The sequence below is a fragment of the Pseudopipra pipra genome, chromosome 1, assembly GCF_036250125.1.
Source record: "Pseudopipra pipra isolate bDixPip1 chromosome 1, bDixPip1.hap1, whole genome shotgun sequence".
NCBI classification, from domain to species: domain Eukaryota; kingdom Metazoa; phylum Chordata; class Aves; order Passeriformes; family Pipridae; genus Pseudopipra; species Pseudopipra pipra.
Window position 1 is genome coordinate 26917418 of NC_087549.1, and position 20293 is coordinate 26937710.

At 35.9% G+C, this 20293-nt stretch overlaps 1 protein-coding gene across 1 annotated transcript in view; it reads left to right on the forward strand.

The window, feature by feature from the left end:
- CNGB3 (cyclic nucleotide gated channel subunit beta 3) overlaps positions 1-20293 on the forward strand; it is a 59687-nt gene that overhangs the window by 11796 nt on the left and 27598 nt on the right. The window contains exons 3-6 of the mRNA XM_064640542.1: positions 2533-2644; positions 16615-16769; positions 18189-18392; positions 18948-19156. Of these exons, the coding sequence (XP_064496612.1) occupies positions 2533-2644; positions 16615-16769; positions 18189-18392; positions 18948-19156 (680 nt within the window). The remainder of the gene's footprint in view (positions 1-2532; positions 2645-16614; positions 16770-18188; positions 18393-18947; positions 19157-20293) is intronic.

Genomic DNA, 20293 nt, shown 5'->3' on the forward strand with positions numbered 1-20293 from the left:
ATTATTCATATTAAGTTGTATTCTATACCAGTATAGATGCAACTAGGAGCAACTACTATAACAAAGAAAATTCCCAAAGTGATATGATTACAGAAATGTTGAGATTTGCCTTGCTTTCACTCTTGATTGAGTACATGGCTTTTTGGCTGGTGGAGTCAGGGCAGGAAGAACTGGGAACCATGAATTCAAAAAGGACCAGAAACTGCAGTAAGTGCTGAAATTTTTGGTTCTTGCATCATCTTTTCTAAATCATCTCATGTTGACCACAAAATCACAGAAGGATTGTGCGACAAGGAGAGCACAGTCACTAGCATAATTTGTAGAGATTCCCTGAGGAAAGGGTTAAATAGAAATTTAACGGGTTAGGGTTCAGTAGCAAGACTCACAAATTAGTCAGTTATAAATAGGTCCAATCCCCCTTTATTTTCTCTAACTGGGGCTCCTCTGTGATTTTCTTACATAGGATTCCATGAAATGCCTAGGAGAAATAAATTTTATTTTGCTGTGAGAACGTATTCATAATGTCAGAAGCCTGAACCCACTTCAAAATCCCTCCTTCCTAAAAAAAACTAGTCTTTTTGGCTGGATCTCTCAGAAAAGAATTTTGAACCCCTGAAATCAAATTGTAGAAACTCTCTCATGTTTTCTTGAACCTTCCTGGGGATAGGAACAGTAACAGTCCTCTTTGCAGTCTTCGTTTCCCTGAATGCATACTATTCTGTATCTTGAAAATTCACTGGCAGATCCTTCAGGTAACGTTCATGAAACATTCAGTACTGACATATTTTCAACAGACTTTTCCTCAAGATAGTACTGCAATACTGACTGCTTCAGAAAGGAAGCAATAATCTGCATTTTCACTAAGTGGGCAAGATACTGTTTTCAATTCAAGCCATAAAATTCAATTGAATATCGGAGTTTTAAATGGAATTCCTAAAAAAAATCTTTCCAGTTTAAAGGTTATAAGTGATACAAATCCTGCAGACTGTTTTTCATACTCCGTAGTGCCACATTTCTTCAAGGGATTATATGAAAATTAACCCCTAAGCTTGCTAAGTCAAAACCCAGTTAACCAGCATATTGGGGAACATGGATTTCTTTTTCTCACTTAAGCTGCTTTTTGGACTGTGGGCTGAGCATTTCTGGCATACACAGACACTTCTGTCTAGGTCTTGCCCTTGATCCTGTTAAAGAAATGAATTCCTGTAAGAGTAGCAGGGCTCACATAGGATGTTCTTGCTTCTTAACCTAAATACTAAGAAAAAGTTCTAGAAATGCCCTATTGGTCCTGTAATCAGTTGTCTGTGTGGTAGAAGTCTGAAACTCAGCTCAAGAAACATAGTGTCTGTTCTTAATAGATGTCTGGAAGAACATATGATCCCAAATCTGAATTAGGGGGGTAGTTTGGTATATCCAGTGTTGTAAACAAACTGACCCACAGTCCTTCACAAGGTTTTGTTTCAATGCAATTTCAAGCAACCACCTTCCAGATAAGTAGCTTGACAGTTTAATGTTGCAATTGCCTTTACCCCTCTGAATTGAATAGCTCTCTAAATATGGAGCTTAACTATCAGAAAAGTAATCTTACACTATGTATTCAAAATAGTCAAGGTTTGATTTTCTTTGAGATATCTCAAACTTAAAATACAGAATACAGAATACATAACAGGCTCCTGATTTATTTGCTGAGATGCTTTGCTGCCAAGCTTTTTCCTCTATAATCGTGTAGTGAAAGTATTTATGAAGGCTGAGCTTGTCCCTCCTTTATGCAAAGTGTCAGACTGATGAAAGCTATCAAATTATTTTTCAACATAAAAATTTAAAACAAAGATATAAGATCAATTGTAAAAAATCATCACTTAAGACCACTTAAATAGCAAGAGACTATACCATTTGTTTCAAACTCTACAAGCTTCCTACTTGCGATTCCTTTAAAAAACTTGATAGTAACAAAAAGTATGTCATACTAACCAAAGTATGACATACTCACATCCTTAATGTTATATTCCTATCATAACTTACTCAGCAACAAACAGGACTGTCATGGCAGCTGAAGCAACAACAATGCAGTTCAAACTCTGTAGTATAAATAATCTCATTAGCATTTCTATGCATAAGCAAATAAGCTACTCTTCATTTTCTTCCTGTATTTCACAGGGCGTTTCTGGACAGATCTATCTGTCTGCCCTCTACAATTTTTTTAAATAAGCACACACTAAAATTCTATCATACTGCATGAGTTCTTGTCCCTCATAAATATAGAAGAGCTCTGTATTGACCATTGTTGATGCATCTAGTTTAAAAACCACAAGAAAATTACATATTCTAAAAGGTGTATTTATCATAAACAAGTTCTGTATAGCTGGCATTGAAATAGATTTATGCAGGAAATTGTTCAGAGGTCAGGTCCCAGAAGCAGTGTCATGTAGTGCTTGTCCACTACAGAAATGTCAGACAAAATGTGATTCCTTCAAAAGTATTACTGTGGTTCTTTAAAAATTTCTATTCAAAAAAATAAAACTTTTTTTCTAGATACAGGATCAGCAAAAGCACCTGAGCCTTCAAAAACTGAAAACTCAACTGAACCAGCTAAGGCAACTCAACAGGAAGAGCATCAACTGAAAGATGGGAAAGAAGATGATAAGTGAGTAAATTCAATTAAAAAATTTGAAGCTTTTTCCCTTACATCATGACCTAATATTTCTGTGTTCCATATGTCAATTCTTTAATCCTCCTGTAAGTATCTGAAGAGCTTTATTTCAATTCTAAGGCAACATATATATAAGGCATTCATTTATTATGTTCATTTGATAGTTTGTTGTGTATATCATCCTAAATTGCAGGAATGAGAAAAAGGATTTGCTCAACTATGATCATATGCTAATTTTAACATGCTGCCGCTCAGTTATTATTACTCTACCTGAGCAAAGAACAAGGTCCCAGAATACTGCTCTGAATAGCTGGAATGTTTGTCACATCATTCGGACTTGAAACTTTTTACCCTGCATATTTTTTTCTTAGTTGTACCATTAAATCAGCATTAATGTCCACAACCAGAGTATTAGTACTACATCTTTCTGAGAAGAGACAAATAAACTAAACAGTAATATTACTTCGGGGGAAAATCTAGGATCATTCAACCTTTGGAAAAAGCTGAGGTGACTGTTTTGCTAAAATAGTGATAAATATGAAGTCTAGAAAACAATAATCTTGCAATAGTCTACATTCATTACCGAATCACAGATTCGTAGAATCATAGACTTGTTTGGGTTGGAAGGGATCTTTAAAGGTCACCTCCTCCAACCCTTCTGCAATAAGTAGGGACAACTACAACTAGATCAGGTTGCTCAGAGCCCCATTCCACCTGACCCTGAGTGTTTTTAGGGATGGGGCATCCACCACCTCTCTTGGCAACCTGTGCCAGTGTTCCACCAGTCTGATGGTAAAAAATTTCTTCCTTATATCTAACCTAAATCTGCCCTCTCCAACTTTAAAACACCTCGTCATACCACAAGACCTGCTAAAATGTTTGTCCCTATCTTTCTTGTAAGCCTCTTTTAAGTACTAAAAGGTCACCAAAAAGATCTCCCCGAAGCCTTCTTTTCTCCAGGCTTAAAAACTCCAACTGTCTCAGCCTTTCCTCATAAGAGAGATGCTCCAGCCTTCTGATTATATTTGTGGCTCTCCCCTGGACCTGCTAAAACAGGTCTTTGTCCTTCCTACACTGACGACTTCAGAGCTGAACACGGTGCTCCAGGTAGAGCAGATTTGAGAGAAAGAATCAGCTCCAGCAACCTGCTGGCAACATTTCTTTAGATGCAGTCCAGGATACAATATCCAGCTTTTCATCCACCAGCACCCCGAGTTCTTCTCCCTGGGGCCAGTCTCCATCCATTTATCCCCCAGCCTGTATGGATACTGGAGGTTACCCCAACCCAGGGTAAAACCTTGTACTTGGCCTTGTTGAACCTCATGAGATTCCTGTGGGCCCACTTCTTAAGCTTGTCCAGGTCCCTTTGGATGGCAGCCCATCCTTCAAGTGTGTCAACTGCACCACTCAACTTGGTGTCATCTGCAAACTTGCTGAGGCTGCACTTTATGCCACTGTCTCTGTCACTGCTGAAGATAAAGATCTTTAAAGATCTTCAGAAGCAATGAGGTCCAAACACGTGCTAAGAGCATTTAGAGGTTAGAACCAATTCCCAGTTAGATCAGGTTGCCTAGAACTTTGTTCAGTGTAATTGTGAATGTATATTTCCAAGAATGGAGTTTCCACCATTTCTCTGGGCAATTTAGTCCACCATTTGACCACTCTTATTATGAAAATTGGGTAGAATTAAATTTTCCTTTGCTTTAACTTGCTTCTGTCATCTCTCTTCCTTTTGCTGTGCACCCCTGGTGCTTTTTCTAAATCAGAGCAAGTAGATAGTCTTGACTGCAGCAAGAACACACTGTGGATTCATGTTAAATTTCTTGTCTATCAGGACTGCCAGATCCTTTTATGCAAAGCTGTTTTCTAGTCAGTCAGCTCCAAGCCTTTCCTCTCACATGGGGTTATTGCACTCCATGTATGGAAACTTGTATTTCCTTTGCTAAGCTTCATGAAGTTTCTGCCTTTTGAGATCACTTTGAATGGAGAAAAACAGATACACTCAGTCTAGAAAAGAGTAGAAAGTTGTCCTGCTTGTCTTTGCTTTCTCTTATTTTGATTATCCTGACGACACAAAACTAAAGTCTTTCCCTGACATGGAGGTAATTTATAAAGATTATTACCTATTTCCTCTCCTTTGCTAAGACAGACTTTGTACTGCAGTGACAAAGAATAATCAAGCAAAATGCTACTGCACATACCTCTACAGAATAATGCATGCAATTAAAAATAAATTGACTAGAAAGAATGGAAATGTTACAAATAACTTAGTAATTTGAATGGGAATTAGTAGGTCAAAAATTAAAACCTAGATAAAGAATCTTTTTTTTATCATTGTACAATATGTTATTAGACACAGTTTCACTGGTAAATCCTGTAACCATGTTTAACATAATTATTATATGCTTATGAAACAAAGAGATATGTTGCTTATTAGTAGAAACAGAATCTGTCTGTTAAAAGGGAATTAAAAATGTTTATGTTAAACATTTTCTTCTCATAACTGTTCTGACTCAGTGTCATATGTGCATCCAGATAAATCTAGTCAGTCTAATCTAAGGAACAGCTTCTAAAAATACAGTAAATATTTGGTAAATTCTACTAGCAAAACAGTTACCCACTAAATTCTGCAGTAGAGCTTGGAAGGCATGGTGCTGGTGTCATCCCATTGGCATGAAACTAAACTAAACAGATCTATTGTATGAGCTTGAAGGAGAATAATTTTTTAAATATGCCTTTGAGAGAATTTAATTAATTGCTTCGGAAGATTCACGGAAGTCTATTCAGACATTGTTCCTGATCAAAGTTACTGCTTTCTTGAGTCTATGTGTTCAGATCTGCTCACTAGAATATTTTTAAGGAAATCAACTGCCTTTGTCACATGAGAAAAGCTATGAGAATTTGAGTCAAATAGATACATGTAGTCAACAAAAGTAGCTATAAATGAAACATGCTCAAATCACTGTCCAACACTGAGGCCAACTAGAACAGCAAAAAATTCCTCCCAAAGAATTTGCTCATTGCTAATTTCTAGGTATTTCCATATCTGGGAGTTATTTGGAAAAGTGCTAATTTAATTAATTAAAGCCATACCAAGAACTGTTAGGATAGTGAGGATAGTCAACTAAGAGTCCCATTGGCCAGGACTTGTCCCTGTCACTGTTTAATCTACATTTGGATACTGCTCAAATAGAGATCAGTAATGAGTGGTGTCCCTTGGGGTTGGTATTGGGCAACACCAAACTGTGTGGTGTGATCTACACATTGGAGGGAATGGATGGGATTGGATGCTATCCAGAGGGACCTTGACAGGCTTGAGAGGTGGGCTCGCACAAACTATTTGCTGAGTAATAATAACCTCTGGAACGGCGGGCTAAGACTATTCTCTCTCTTCACAACAAGAAATGCGGAAGCAGAAGAACATTTAGGACCTCACTTGCACTGTAATAGAAGACAGTGGAATCTTATTAACAAGGAACTAGCACAAAGCATCATTGCAGGCTTTATAACATATGCAGATTCCTTTCTGTCGTGGAGGGTTTGTAAAAACACGCATGTGCACACACAATCCTTCACCTTTTTTGAGCTGCCATGCAAGCATTTCCTGTGAGGGACTGTGTAGCACATAAGCAAACCTGGCACATCACCAGGGACTCACAAGGACAAGCCCCTGGCTTATGCCAGCAGAGGAATATAGCCATTTGTACACAAAAGAAAGTGACAAAATGCTTTGTGAGAATACTATTTGGAGTCCAAAATCTAACAAAAAAAATATAATCGGAAAGCCATGACTGAGATTATCACAAAGTGACACAGGAGAGGCTAATGTGAAACCTTTGCATGACTCTCTCCACACTGAAGGCCAGGAGCGAATACAGAGCCTGTGGCATGCTAAATCCGGTGAAGAAGAGGACTGCACAAAGTCTTTTGGCAGGTAAAAGCAGAGAGGAAATGGATGCCTAAGGAAAAAATAATAGTAGATGTCGGGCATCAGGGAACGAGACAAAGAAGTCACAGCAAGTCCAGGAAAACGTAGGAAGAATGGTGAACAAAGCATCTGAGAGGATAGATGAGAGAAAATGGAGGGACACACAGAGCTTCTATGACCTTTTCTCTCCTCTGTGTCTTCTAAAAGCCTTTAAGCCCAGCTAAATTTGTAAGAGTGTTTCATCTTCCCAGATTATCAAAGAGATTACAATGTACTATTTATACTAAGTCAGTACTCTGAAACCCCAGTCAAAGATCATGAACCCCACTCTGTAAAATGCTGCGTAAAATAATAATCCATATTTGCAGGCCAAATATCCAAAAACACATTAATAAAAAAAATTACAGTAAGTAACTGATGCTTCCTATGCTCTTAGGTTTCACCTCAAGTTCTTATACATTCTCAGTTATGATTAGAGAGGAACAAAATATTATATCCGATATGCCACCTTCAGAACCTAGCTATTATGAAAAAAATAAGTTAATATAAAATGCACTAAAGAAATTTTAATAAAATGTTAACAATTATATAAAAAAAATTCAACACTCCCACCCAGAAAGATTACTCTTCTGATTTTGCTTTTTCAAATGCAGAAACACATTTTCAAATAAAAGGGAGCTTCAGTGCTGCAAACTGCCATATGAACACGGGTGGTTCAGGAAGACTGAATTTCATGCTTGTAGTTCGCCCTTTTCATAGCCACGTCCTATTACCTAATAGACTATACCAGTCCTTCTTAGGCCCATGAAGGAGATTTTTTTCCTCTTTAATTGCTAATAGCAAAAAAGGAAAACAAAACAAAGATTAAGAGGCAATTTTCTATGTGGTGCACAACCAGGCTAATAAAGAGAACTCCTGCTGGTAGCATGTTCTTAGTGAGTAATGCACTTCATTTACCTCAATTACCTTGACCAAGAAAATTACCGTGCTTATTAGAGCTTGCTATACACTAGTTACAACACATCAATTCACCAAGTAGATGCATCTTAGTGAAACTATGTCCTATCACAAGAACAAAATCTCCACACACTGGTGAAACAGACCCAGTAACAACCCTCCAGAGTGTCCAGAAATCTTTGATTCCTGTAGGGACACAGAAGATGATACTCGTAGCACTAAACTCCAACTCAATTGAGATGAAGTAAAACAAGGTCAATGCTGGGCCTTCCAAAAATCTGTTAAAATGAAGTTACAAACACATTTTATAGAGAGACTAATATATTTCCTCAGTTGTTTACAGCTAATCACTGCATTGCTTGAAATTGTAAACAGAGAGAATGCATCCAGTACATTTTGTAAGCTTGACTGAAAAGACATTAATATGTTAGAAAATAAAAACACTTTTCTTGGCACTTATATTCCTTCTACTTAGGTATTTTTTTTTTCAGAGCCTGTCACTTTTAATTCTTGGATTTAAATTTCTGCAATGACTACATTGAGAATCTGCAAATTAAATAGAAAGGTGATGGTGTATGGCTTGTACCAAAATGGATTAAACTTGCTGTAATTACTGCTGAGATGTATTTTCCTAGAGCCTTTAAATTCCATCTGTTCTGCAGGATGCAGTTACCCATGTTATTTAATGCCATTCAGTCTGCATGACGATCAAGTAGGTAGCCTGAAATTAAAAAGGTAGAGAATTTGGAAGTTTTTCATTGAAGATTAAATTAAGTGAGTAAAGGGATAGGAATGCCATTATACAGACTGAAAAGCTGGTTTTTTTCTTCTTTCATGACATTATTTTAAATTATATGGTCATAATATTCATATATATTCATTTCTGGAAGAAATTCTTTTTCTTTTTAGTATATGTAAGAATTTGTAATATTCTGCCATTGATTTATTTCTTTAATTAAAAGCATTTTGTGTAAATCCTCCATTGACTTAATATTTTTCAAAGCAAGAAGTAACCTTTTTTGTAAAGGAAGAAATTATAATTTATTCAAAATATTATCTCTGCTATTATGTATTGAGTCATTTTCAGGGAAAAAAAAAACACAAAGCAATGAGCATTGTGACAGGTACATTACTGTATGCAATATAAATTGCTGTTATTTAAATCACATTTGTACCAAACATTTGCAAATATATCAGGATTTCTCTTGATAAATCTAAGAAGCATATAAATCTAAGACATAATATTTATTATTATTTAGTAAAAGAAAACTGGTTACTACTTCATGACAAGTGTAAGTATTCATGCTTATATTTAATTTTGTCCTACATGTTTTATTAAAATACTGTGTCTGCAGTGATTTACTTATTTTCCAAATATGAGCTATTTAGGTTTAAAACATCCTATGTTGTACAGCCCAAGAGAGGACCAGAGGAAACAGTGACAGGTGGAGACATGAGGGTGAGATGAGAAGTCAAACAAATGTGGCAGCCCAATCTTATTCAGTGCCCTGGGTAAATGATACTCAGGAGAGGTGTGATGATCTGTGTCTGCAGGGAATATGCCTACTTTTTTGCTGAATTTGGAAAAGAATGTATCAGACATCTGCAGAAGGGGAAAAGATGGCCTTAAATAGTGGTAACTGGAAATCATTTCAGAGGATTGGGTTCTTTCTCTCTCTCTCTCACCATATTTCTTTGTGATCCTGGAAAAGGCACATCAAGTGAGTTTCTACACAGGTTGCTGTATAACAGTTTACCACCAACAAAGGTGGAATTGCAATAAAGACAATTGCACCAAAGTAATTTTATATAATTAGCATAGGCAACAATAGTGCATGGCATGAAGTTCAGCATATTGTAAAAGTCTACCAGGGCTCCCAGTAGAGGAGCAACTTTAGTTGCCATGCATGCTGAATCTACACCACTATTTCTTTCTCTTATAACTTTACGAGTTGAAATATAGATTCCTGAAGCTTATACCAGCTAAAACATTCTTATCCAGGTACACACATCTCTGCACACTGAAAATTTTAAAATTAACTATTACTCTTAGTCAGCATACAATTATTACCTTTGTCCCAAATCTTTTTCCTCTGAAAAAAAAAAAACACAAAAACAAACAAAAAAAGCCACAAAAACAAACCCAGAAACAATCAAACAAAAAAAAAAGTGAGAAAACAAAAATGTGTAAACAACCAAAAAGTGATATAAAAGAGAAGAGACAATACGTTTTATTCCATGTTCACAGTGCCTAGGACAAATTGTACTGAAAGAGATTTACATTGAGAAAAAAAAATGTAAAATTAAGGTAGTAAAGTACTAGAATAAATTCTTTAGGAAGATTATGGAGTAGCCATCACTAGACATGTTTAAGAACAGGTTAGACAAGAATCTATCAGGTATACCTCATTCTGCTTTGAGCTGTGGGGACCAGGCTTACAGGATGTCTCAAACTTCTCTACAGTCTTATGATTTTATGATTATTTTAGGGTCTGTATGGAAATAGATGAAAAATGAAAGCATCTAAATGAAAAATGAAAATTAAGTTTTTCGAATTTGAGACTTTTTTTGTAATGTTTTAAAAAATTCACTATCGGAAATTTTATGGTCTTTTAATTTTAACTTTTAGTTTCATGTGTATTAATAAAAACTGAAGAATAGAAAATTGGAAGAAGGATTTGTGCTGTGCTGCTCGTGAGCAGCACTGGATCATGCTCTAAGACATTTTTTTATGTAGGTATAAATTATTACATGCTTATGTAAATAAGTTATGAGTTTGCATTTGAATGTGTTTGAATGTAACAAACACTATGTGTATATGATGAGCAATATCTTTAAAAATTCCTGATAAGTGGAAGATATCCCAGATTGATTTATTTACTTACAGATAAGAAAGACCCAATGACTTCCTTAGAATATTATACCTTTGTTCTCAAGCAATTAGTATTAGAAATTATGATTTTTCTTACATCATAATAAAAATCTAGTGCAATTAAAGAACTTTATATCACCAGTTGCCTTAAAGAAAGGTGATTTTTTCATAGCTAATTGATACCTTCAACATTCATACTACTTTCTTTGCATAGTTCCTACTGCAGAATTGTTAATTAAAATAAAATCTTGTTCACATTTTAATCTGGTACCTCAGTGAGTGTTCAGTATTGAGACAGATTTCTCCTGAGAGAGAAGGGTAAAGAAGATTAGAGGATTCACAGACTCTTCTGACATAATAACTAGGATGATTGTCAAAGAAACTGTTCTGACAAATCTTTGAACTAAACAGGAGGAATCTCATGCAGCCTAGATTACTAGATTTCAGACTTTACTCGATCAGGAAGTTTATTCTGAGTCCAATACGAGTAAATAACTCTGACAGACAATACCTTCCCTAAACAATGTTGTTTCCATAACTGTTTGGCTTTATGAATACAACATGAGACCTGGGAAATGGACAGTGTTTCCATTTTATTTTAAGAACACGTACTTAGGGCCCAAACAAGCATGATTTCTGTATAGACTCTGAACTAAGGGAAAATCATGCATTTCAATGGAAAGTTTTATTTATATGTTGTCCACATGACAGCGTGCCTGTAATAAATGTGGATAGAGCCTTCCTTAATCTTCATTCGCGAAGTCTAGCCATGATGATGTCCACATGAAGCTTATAAATGCTTATGACCCATTCTTGCTTATATATATATCTATATATACAAAAAGCAAACCCACCCAAATATTATGATATCACTATGTTTACATTAATGAAATATGTAAGAAAATACATAGTAGGACAAAAGTAACCAGTTTAAAATCAAATTTCATTGTGAAGAATAAGTCAATCCTAAAATAAAATTAAAATAAAAATGTAATTAGTTCTTTTTTTTTTTGCAAAGACAATTTAATATGCTAGTATTTCAAAATATGCAGCAAATAGAGAAAGACATAATCTTCTGGATCACTAAAGATGGGTATCTCTCAAACATTTTCCCTTGTCAGGGGAGGTTCAGATTAGATATTAGAAAAAAAAAAATTCACTGAGTGTTCAGGCATTGGAATAAGTTGCCCAGGGAAGTGGTGGAGTGACCATCTCTGTAAGTGTTCAAGAGGCATTTGGATGCGGTACTTGGGGATATAGTTTAAGAATGATTATGGTGGTGCTTGGTTGACTGTTGGACCCGGTGATCTTGAAGGTGTCTTGCAACCTTGATGATTCTGTGACTAAAGGAAGAGATGATGGGTCAAAGGAAGATACTTTTTTCAAGACTGCTAATGAAAATTAAAATTTAATTAAGAGCTTTTTGAAATTCAGTGGAATCTAATGAGTCAACAACTTGTTCCAAGACTTTAAGATAATATATTTATCTCAGAATCTCACTTTCTTAGCATTTGAGCTATTAAGATTTATGGTGGTAGTGGACCTGGTGGTAAATATACAGGTTAAATCACTTATTCACTTTCCAAACCTCTTATATAATTCAAGTTTGTTTGCTGAAAAGGGTCTCCTGTCATGCTGCATAGATTCTTTTGCTTTCCTGTAAATCATAGCCTACAACAGTTTCTATGTTCCTAACTAATACAATCTTGAAGTCTGTCATGCTTGTTTCAATTGCTACTCACTCATATTAAAAGGCTGCTCCGGTCATTAAGGGCTTAGAAACTTTCTTCAGACCTTTAACTCATACTAATTCATTGTGTTTCTATTCACATTTTTTCTTCTTACAATATTCTTCTTACTGTTCTGCAGCTCAAATACTTCTTTTCTCTGTATAGTTCTCCACCAAAATTTGAATTTATAGACAATGATTCTTCTGCCTCTCGATCTGCTTTACTGTCATTTTTAAAGCCACATTCCCAGCAGCCTTGGCCATTCTAAGAGATTATATAGAGCCTCCTACATGAATTCACCTTTTGAATATAGCTGGTCAGAATAACTCTCACATTGGCTTATATCCCAATATTAATGCTTCATTCCCTGGCAGTATGTCATATGCATTCTAAAGCTACATTTGCACCTATGTTTTTCATAGCCAGATTACATAGGTCTCATAGGCATCTTGCTGTTGACTAAACACTCTGATATTTATCCTTTTGTCATCTACATCTGATGATCCCAGCACCTACGGAAGAAATTCTTACAATTTGATTCTAAGTACATGTCTGCAGTATGGAGCATTAGATGCATTCGCATTTCTATTACTTAGACTAAATAATTCAAATTTTCCGGTACAGGAATCATTCCTACTTTTTCATCCTCTAAATCCAATGTCCTATGAAACATCATTAGTACACAACTACATTTTGTACCAACATCATGAAAGAAAATATTAAAGCTCACTTCTAAATCCCATCAGCTTCCTGTGCAGGTAAAGCAGAAAAATGGGCTCCTTTTGCAGGCAATTCACAGCAGAAACTTATCTCAGTCATTCCGAACCTCTCCTCAGGAAAGCCTTCCATCGACTATGAAGGGAGCATAATCAAAACAGTTAGCTTTTTGGAATACCTCTGTTCCTATGCCAAAAAGATGACTGACATGTTATTCTTCTACTATTAGGTTTCCTAGCAATTTAGGATGTGTGAATTTAGGCTTGGAACTTGGGGCACATAGAGGGCTCTGGTTTCTATGGCATTACTATGGGATTGTCAGCACAAACTGAGGATATGTTTTTGAACTAAGACATTTCTCAATGCCTGGAACTACATTTTTCCATCTCACTGAAATCTTTCTCAGCCATACCATCATGTTTTGTGGACATCTGTATAGCTATGCATTGTCACATCCTTTTGAAAACTGATTTTCTGAAACAGAGATTATCCACAATTTATTCATAAAAACAAATATTTTTTTTCAAGACACAGATCATAAACACAACCATAAATCACAGTGAAATGGCTCAATAAAAGCATTAAAAGCTCCATTGCAAGACCAAGAACTCTATTTCCATGTAGTTAGGACAAAGTTTCTTAAGTGCTGCAAAAAAAAAAAAAAAAGGGGGGGTTATAATGGAAATCAGCAAAAAGTGGTATGGACTTTTTTCAGGCAGCAGCATACATTTATGAAATACAATTTCTTGGGGGTTTCCTACTACACAAAAGGTTGAATCAAACTCAGGTATTTAGTGTTCATGGCCTAAAAGCAAGAAGGGATTAAACTCTAGATTGCAACTTAGAACAGGGTAAACTTCATTTATTCTGAAATAGGTATTGCATTTCTTTATCGCTGTTTATTTGAACTCTCAACACAGAAAACTTTCAAGTCACAGTCCTTAACAGCTGTTGCATACATTAGCACACTCAACACAGTATTTCCATAGCCCGTTTCAAGTCCATATTCTTTCACTAGGTGTCTAAATCTTTTCTTCTGGCATGGAGAGAATTAAGTCGCTGTTATTTTATTCACTAAACAATCAAGGTTAAGCCTACAAGTTAAAAAAATAAAACCTACAAGTGAAAAATATCAGAAAACTACATTATTATTATAGTTCTCAAGTTACATATATTGCTATTGTTAAACAAAATATGCTTGAGGTAATAACAAGAATGTGTGCATAGTACATGAGTTATGGTCCTGACTTTCACTTCCTAGGCCACATGTAACTATTACTTCCTCAGGGAATAAACATTTCCACTCTGTAAAGGACTATATGGTGCAGTAAGTAATATCGGCCCAAGCCTATTGTAACATATTGCACAAAGGTCAGGGATAAATTTGCTTAAAGAATAACAACTTGGAGACAAATCCTAGCACCACCTGATGCGAGACAAGTAGTCAAGTTTATTAGAAGTGATTTAGTGAAGTTTGAATGGGCTTCATTAGCCAAGGCAATTTGAAGTGCACCTCCATATAAAGTGAATGTACATAAACATCTTCAAATTAGCTGTGTTCAACACGCAGCCTCTTCCATCTGTACTAACAAGAGAAAATTTAAAGTAAGTATTTTGTTGCTAGAGAAAAATAGAGGAGGAGGCAATGCAAGCCAAATGAGAAGTAGGGCAAGGAAAATGAATTTCTCATCAACTGTGGGGTGAATAGTTTTAAACTAAGTCACATAGATTCTAATCAGTACCGATAGAAAAATTATTCCTCTGCACTACACTGCAAAGATATAGCACCAAATTCATGATAGAGGAGACTTTAAATTTTGTTGGAAATTCTGTGAAATAAGAAGAAAATACCATGCAATTTATAGATCCCTAGAAAGCAGATAGAAGGGGCCTTTGGCATGACACTTGTGATAAGTGTATTTAACTTCAAGATAGCTAATGCCCTGAGTAAGTATAGCAACAGCGAAGACAACGTATTATTTTAAATTCTTTGCATAGAAGCCGAAAAACTAATTGTGACATGTTAGCTCAAAACAAGAAAGGATTTCATTCCATTGCAGATGGCCTGAGCAAAGGGAATATGTGACACAAAAGGAACTGTGATGAGATTACAAAATGTATCAGAACTGTTTTGATTAATCTCGTCTGGGGAGCTTTAAGAAATAGACGCTACACTAGACTTAAATTAGAGGAATGACAAGCATATAATTCTGAACTTCTGCTTCTTCTGCTGCTTTTACAGCATATCTCCACTTTATCCAATGGTTTTATTGCTGAAGGATTTTCACACGCTTAAATTATACTTCCTTGGACATCATGATGTGTGCTGTGTCTCCAGAAAACTGTGCTGCTCAAAAAGCTACACACATCCCACTCTGACACTGTCCCTTTTTAGTTACAGCTCCTTCTGTTAGGAACTTCAAAGTAGTTTTAGGTCTTGAGGAGATATGGTGTTTATTCAGAGATCACTTTGGAGTAGTTTTCATTTCTTCTCTACCCAAGGTGCTCTGATACCACTTTCCCTCTACTCAGCTTTGGGAAGATTTTCTCAAGAATCTGGTCATTTCAAGTATAATTCACTCCTGGTCTGCCGCATCTCTCTCTGTAACATCCACATCCCCATGGCATTTGGGACACAACTGAAAAACTGTTAAGACAAAAAGAACAATTCTCTGCTATAACCCCTGTACTGGGCATAGATTTCAGGGGTTTGGTACAGGGATAGCAATTGTGACCTGTGTGGGAGGTGGCCTTGAGCTGCCCTGTGCCAGTCACAGCCATTTCCACTCAACTCTTACATCAGCATGTCACATCAGCTGAGAAGTACTGAGTCAAGGTACGGAAAAAAATTCTATATCCTGGTCTCCACACAGGGGAAGTCCAAATGTGTGGCCCAGTTGCCAGCTGAGTGACACTCCAAAGCAGCCCCAGTTTGCACAATCATGCCGTAGCAAGTAATTGAGGATGAAATTTCAAATACGAATAAGCCCAAATGAGTTGATCAAGAATCACTTTCTATTTGACTGTCCAGCATACACAAATCCTAATAAAAACATTTGTTTCCGTGCAGAATATGAGTTTGCAGGTGTTTGAAAATCAACAGTCCTCAGATCTGAGGAAATGCTGTGAGTGCTGGAATATCAGCTCGATGTTACTATGACCCAGAGTAAGCCACTAGCACAAAAAGGAAGAAACCTCAGCAAGAACACCAGTGTTTTGTTTTCACTGAAAACAGATGCACTTTTTTACCTCATGTTAGCCATAACAAACCATAAAAAACCTAGATGAAATCAATTTTCCCAAGCATCAATTAAGCATAGTCTCTCCCCCCCCATTTCAGTCTTTAGCTCAGTTATCTCCTGTCATCATAAGGATATTACCATACAATAATGAGCATATTTTTATGCACAGATGGGAAAAGCATACCTTGTCACTTAGTGAATACATCAGATTAGCTCTAGGCTTTACATAGCCCCAGTAGAACTTGGTGAAAAGCAGCAGTGGGAAGTCATTAGTGTAGTGGGCTATATAGGGTACCCTGATCTCCTCTGCATGAAATAATACATAAAGTGCTGCTGGCATAAGCAGAAAGCAAGAGCAGGTAACTTAAGTTTCCTCTTAGGATGAATTAAGTGATGTGAAAAAACACTATGCTCAGTAAAGATCTAAATGTCTGGCTTCAGCTCAAAAATAGAATTAGAGTTGTTTCCTTCCATTGATTTCCAGTACATAAAGCTTTATTTCTTTTTGTTTTAATTAGCACACAGAAGCCAACAGCTTCAGGTTTCCAAAGAAATGAGTATGCTGAGGCCCAGCTTCAAGAGATTATCAAAAAAATGCGGGAAAGATCAAATATCTATAAGGAAAAGCTGAATGACCCAGTGCTGTCTTCACCTGAAGGCAGTCCTACAGCTTGTAAGTGACTCTCAAAATAGCTGTGAATTTGTTGAGCTTAAAACTTGAAAATTATTTTATGGGAACAGAAAATACTGTGATAAATTTTTTGTAAGTATAGTGTATTTATCCACTGAAAAGGATCAGTTTGTGCCCACTGAATTCAATTTATCCATAGTTCTCTACAATAAGCCAGGTCCTTAGGTACAAGCTCCCTTTGAACTCCATTGCTGAAGAATTTGGGAAAACACATTTATAGAGGCAATATCTAGAATCATCCCTGTCAAGAAGCTCTCTGGATTTTAAAATAGCTCCCAAATATATTTATTCACGGAGATGAATCAGAGACATATGAAGAAACATACATATATTATGAGTGGATATTAGTCACTATGATGAGATCTGCTGTGTAAATAAAGTAAATAAAAATCTTACCCTTGACAGCAATCTTCTAGACACACTGAGGACTTTAAATGCAGGCTTTGAATGGATCAGACTCAGCTGATGTTAATTAATCATTGATTTTTTATAAAATATGAAACATAAAACAAATCAATATTTTTCCTCTTCAGAGGAAAGTCTGACTTTTTTTTTCCTTTTCACAAAGAATTGAATGTGGTGATTCTATGTTCTGAAACTTTTTAGAAGCTGTTTATAGCTTATGTGCTTTTTAAAAAACTGTAAAAAAGGGTGCATGAAGAACTAGGAATTATACCATCTGATAAAGAAATCCTTTTCTTTTTAATTATTTCTTTGCTCATTTACCTTGTTTGTTCTCTTTGTAGAACTTAAAATCATTTATTTCCTAAATTATTACAGATCTAGTTTGCCAGTTAACTGTTAAGCATGTGTATCCTAACCAGAATTAACAGCATACATGTGTGGACAACATTACCCAGCCCAAAGAAGAAAGAAGTGGGCTCAAAGGAGTGCCACAAGACTTTTATAAGCCTAGAAATATACAAAACCATAGGCTTCCCACTAGTTTCACCTACTGTGTCTTGTATATCAGGTCTCAGGAGAGGGGAGAGATCAGCCCATGGTACAGGTGTCTTTTCCTATCTCCATTCTCACTGCATGCATTCTTTGCAACAGCCATGGAAAGAGAAATGCCCAGTTGCATTAATGAATGCTGAATTATGAATTAACCTTTTCTTGCAAGTCTTATAAAAGGCATAACTTGTGGGCACTGTTCAGGGAAATAGAGCAATACAGATATACTCTGTAATGTAAGTGCCCTGTTCATGATAGCCGATGCACATGTTTATGCCAGTAGTGATTTTATTCTCCAATTCTTTTTCTAATGCATTTAGTATAATAAACTGTAATTTTAGTCACTGCCTAGTGTTTTTAGAAGAGATTTTAACATGATGAAGTTCTTGTTCATGTTAAAACAGGGTGTGGTTATTGAGCCATTATTAAAATGCCACCCTTTGTGACATCCTATGTGTCTAGCACCAAAGAAACCACCCCCACCGAAAGAAGAAAAAAAAGAAGAAAAAAAAGAAGAAAAGAAAGAGGAGGCAGAAGCAAAGCCAGAAGAGGATCATTACTGCGATATGTTGTGCTGTAAATTCAAAAAACCCCCGCTGAAAAAATACATGGAACATCTGCAGCTACCAGAGACCATAGACTCATACACAGGTAAATTAAAAGCTATGCAATAGAATGGGGTAAAGACTTATTGAAGTGACCTGGTGTTACATAGCACCTGGGAGCCACCGTAAGATACACATTCCAGTTTGCAACTCAGAGGGATGCAGAGGTCCTGCCCTAAACAACATCTTTCCAAACAGGAAAAAGACATGAAAAGCGACACCAGTTGTGAAGATGGCATGCACAAAGATGGTATGCAAACCAACCACAATCAGAATTCAAGTTTCTTGATCTAGAATTTCTACCATTCATTAGGGCCAAATAATTCTTTTGTCAGTTATAACACACATGAACAACATGGAAAATGATAGTATGAAATTTCTTCAGATGCATAAAATTCTGTATGCTCTTTTTTCCTATTTGCAAATTGTTTATGTGACTCCTAGTTCCATCTATATCACTTTAGCAGTGTGTAGCCTTGAAAAAGGGAGAATGCTAGGTTGCTCTGGACAGAATCATTCCGAGAGACTGCAATAAATGTGTCTAAAAGAATGACAATAGACTCTAAGTTCATGCCTGTAAGTTCAACGTTTTTTCTTTCAGATCGCCGTTATGTAGGATGGCTCATGCTTGTGACAATTGCCTATAACTGGAATTGCTGGTTTATTCCCCTTCGTTATGTGTTCCCATATCAAACCCCAAGTAACACAATATATTGGTTTGCCATTGATGTCATTTGTGATATTTGCTACCTCTGTGACTTACTGATTTTCCAGCCCCGAGTGCGATTTATAAGAGGGGGAGACATAATAGTAAGTACTGGAGGTGGGATTTCCATAGGTAGTAGATGTGTGTTAAAGTAGAATATAGAAATTCCTCCAATCTGACACTTTTTCTTCTCACTATGTCAAATTATGTAACTTTTTTGTTTACATATATTCTTCTTCATTGACCTACCATTCTTCACTGACCTTCCATTCTTCATAACCATTGCCTACATTCTTAAAAACAGAAAAAAAAGATTTGAAAGTAACAGATGAGAGCAGTTGAAACAAGCATATAGTCCTCAAAAGGAGTAAATTGGTGAAGTTTAACTTGAATCAATGATTATATCACATGTACTCATGCATATATACATCTGTTTGTATGTTTGTGTGAAAGTTTGACCTTTCTATTCCCCTTATGCCAGAATCATAGTCGAAGACAGTGCATATTCTACTAGGGTTGGACAGGATAGGATGTTTTGTAAAAGACTGTGAGATTGTGGGTTTATTTTTTTCTAATTCAGAGCAAATCCTTGTAATTTTTAGGATACTTTGAAAATAATTAATTTGAGATATTATCTTTTGGGAAAATATGTACATTCAATTTTAATTCTAACTACTGTTTTTGGTTTATCTTTTTATAGAAAAATCCAAAATAAAATTTTAAGCAAGTATCTGAAAAGGGGTGAAAGTTTGCCCTTAATATACCAAAAGGACATCTAGAATATTAACTTTTCTTTAAAACCTTCCTTGCTTTTGATTCTCTAACTTCTTATAGAAAAAAACTATTTAGGAAAAAAAAAGTAGCTTTGATAGCTTCAGCATGACATTACTGTGTCCAACAGACAGAAAATTCAAAATTATATATCCTCAACTGTAATTTGGAACTAGCTTTAACAGTGTTTTTACATAAAATTTTATACATTTTACATACACAATATTACTGATACCTTTAGAGATAAAGCTGTGCAAATATCATTTGAATAGATATTAAATGTAATGCAGTGTAATGTAGTTTCCAGACCAAGACATTCAGCAACTGACAATCTTGCCTAAATCCCACAAAACTCAATTTTTATGAGCAAAGTTAAAGCTGTAACATAGGAAGCTTACATTGTATTTCCCTTGAAGCTGTTTCTACAATTCATAGATTTTAGCACACAAAGAGATCATCTACTGCCTGAT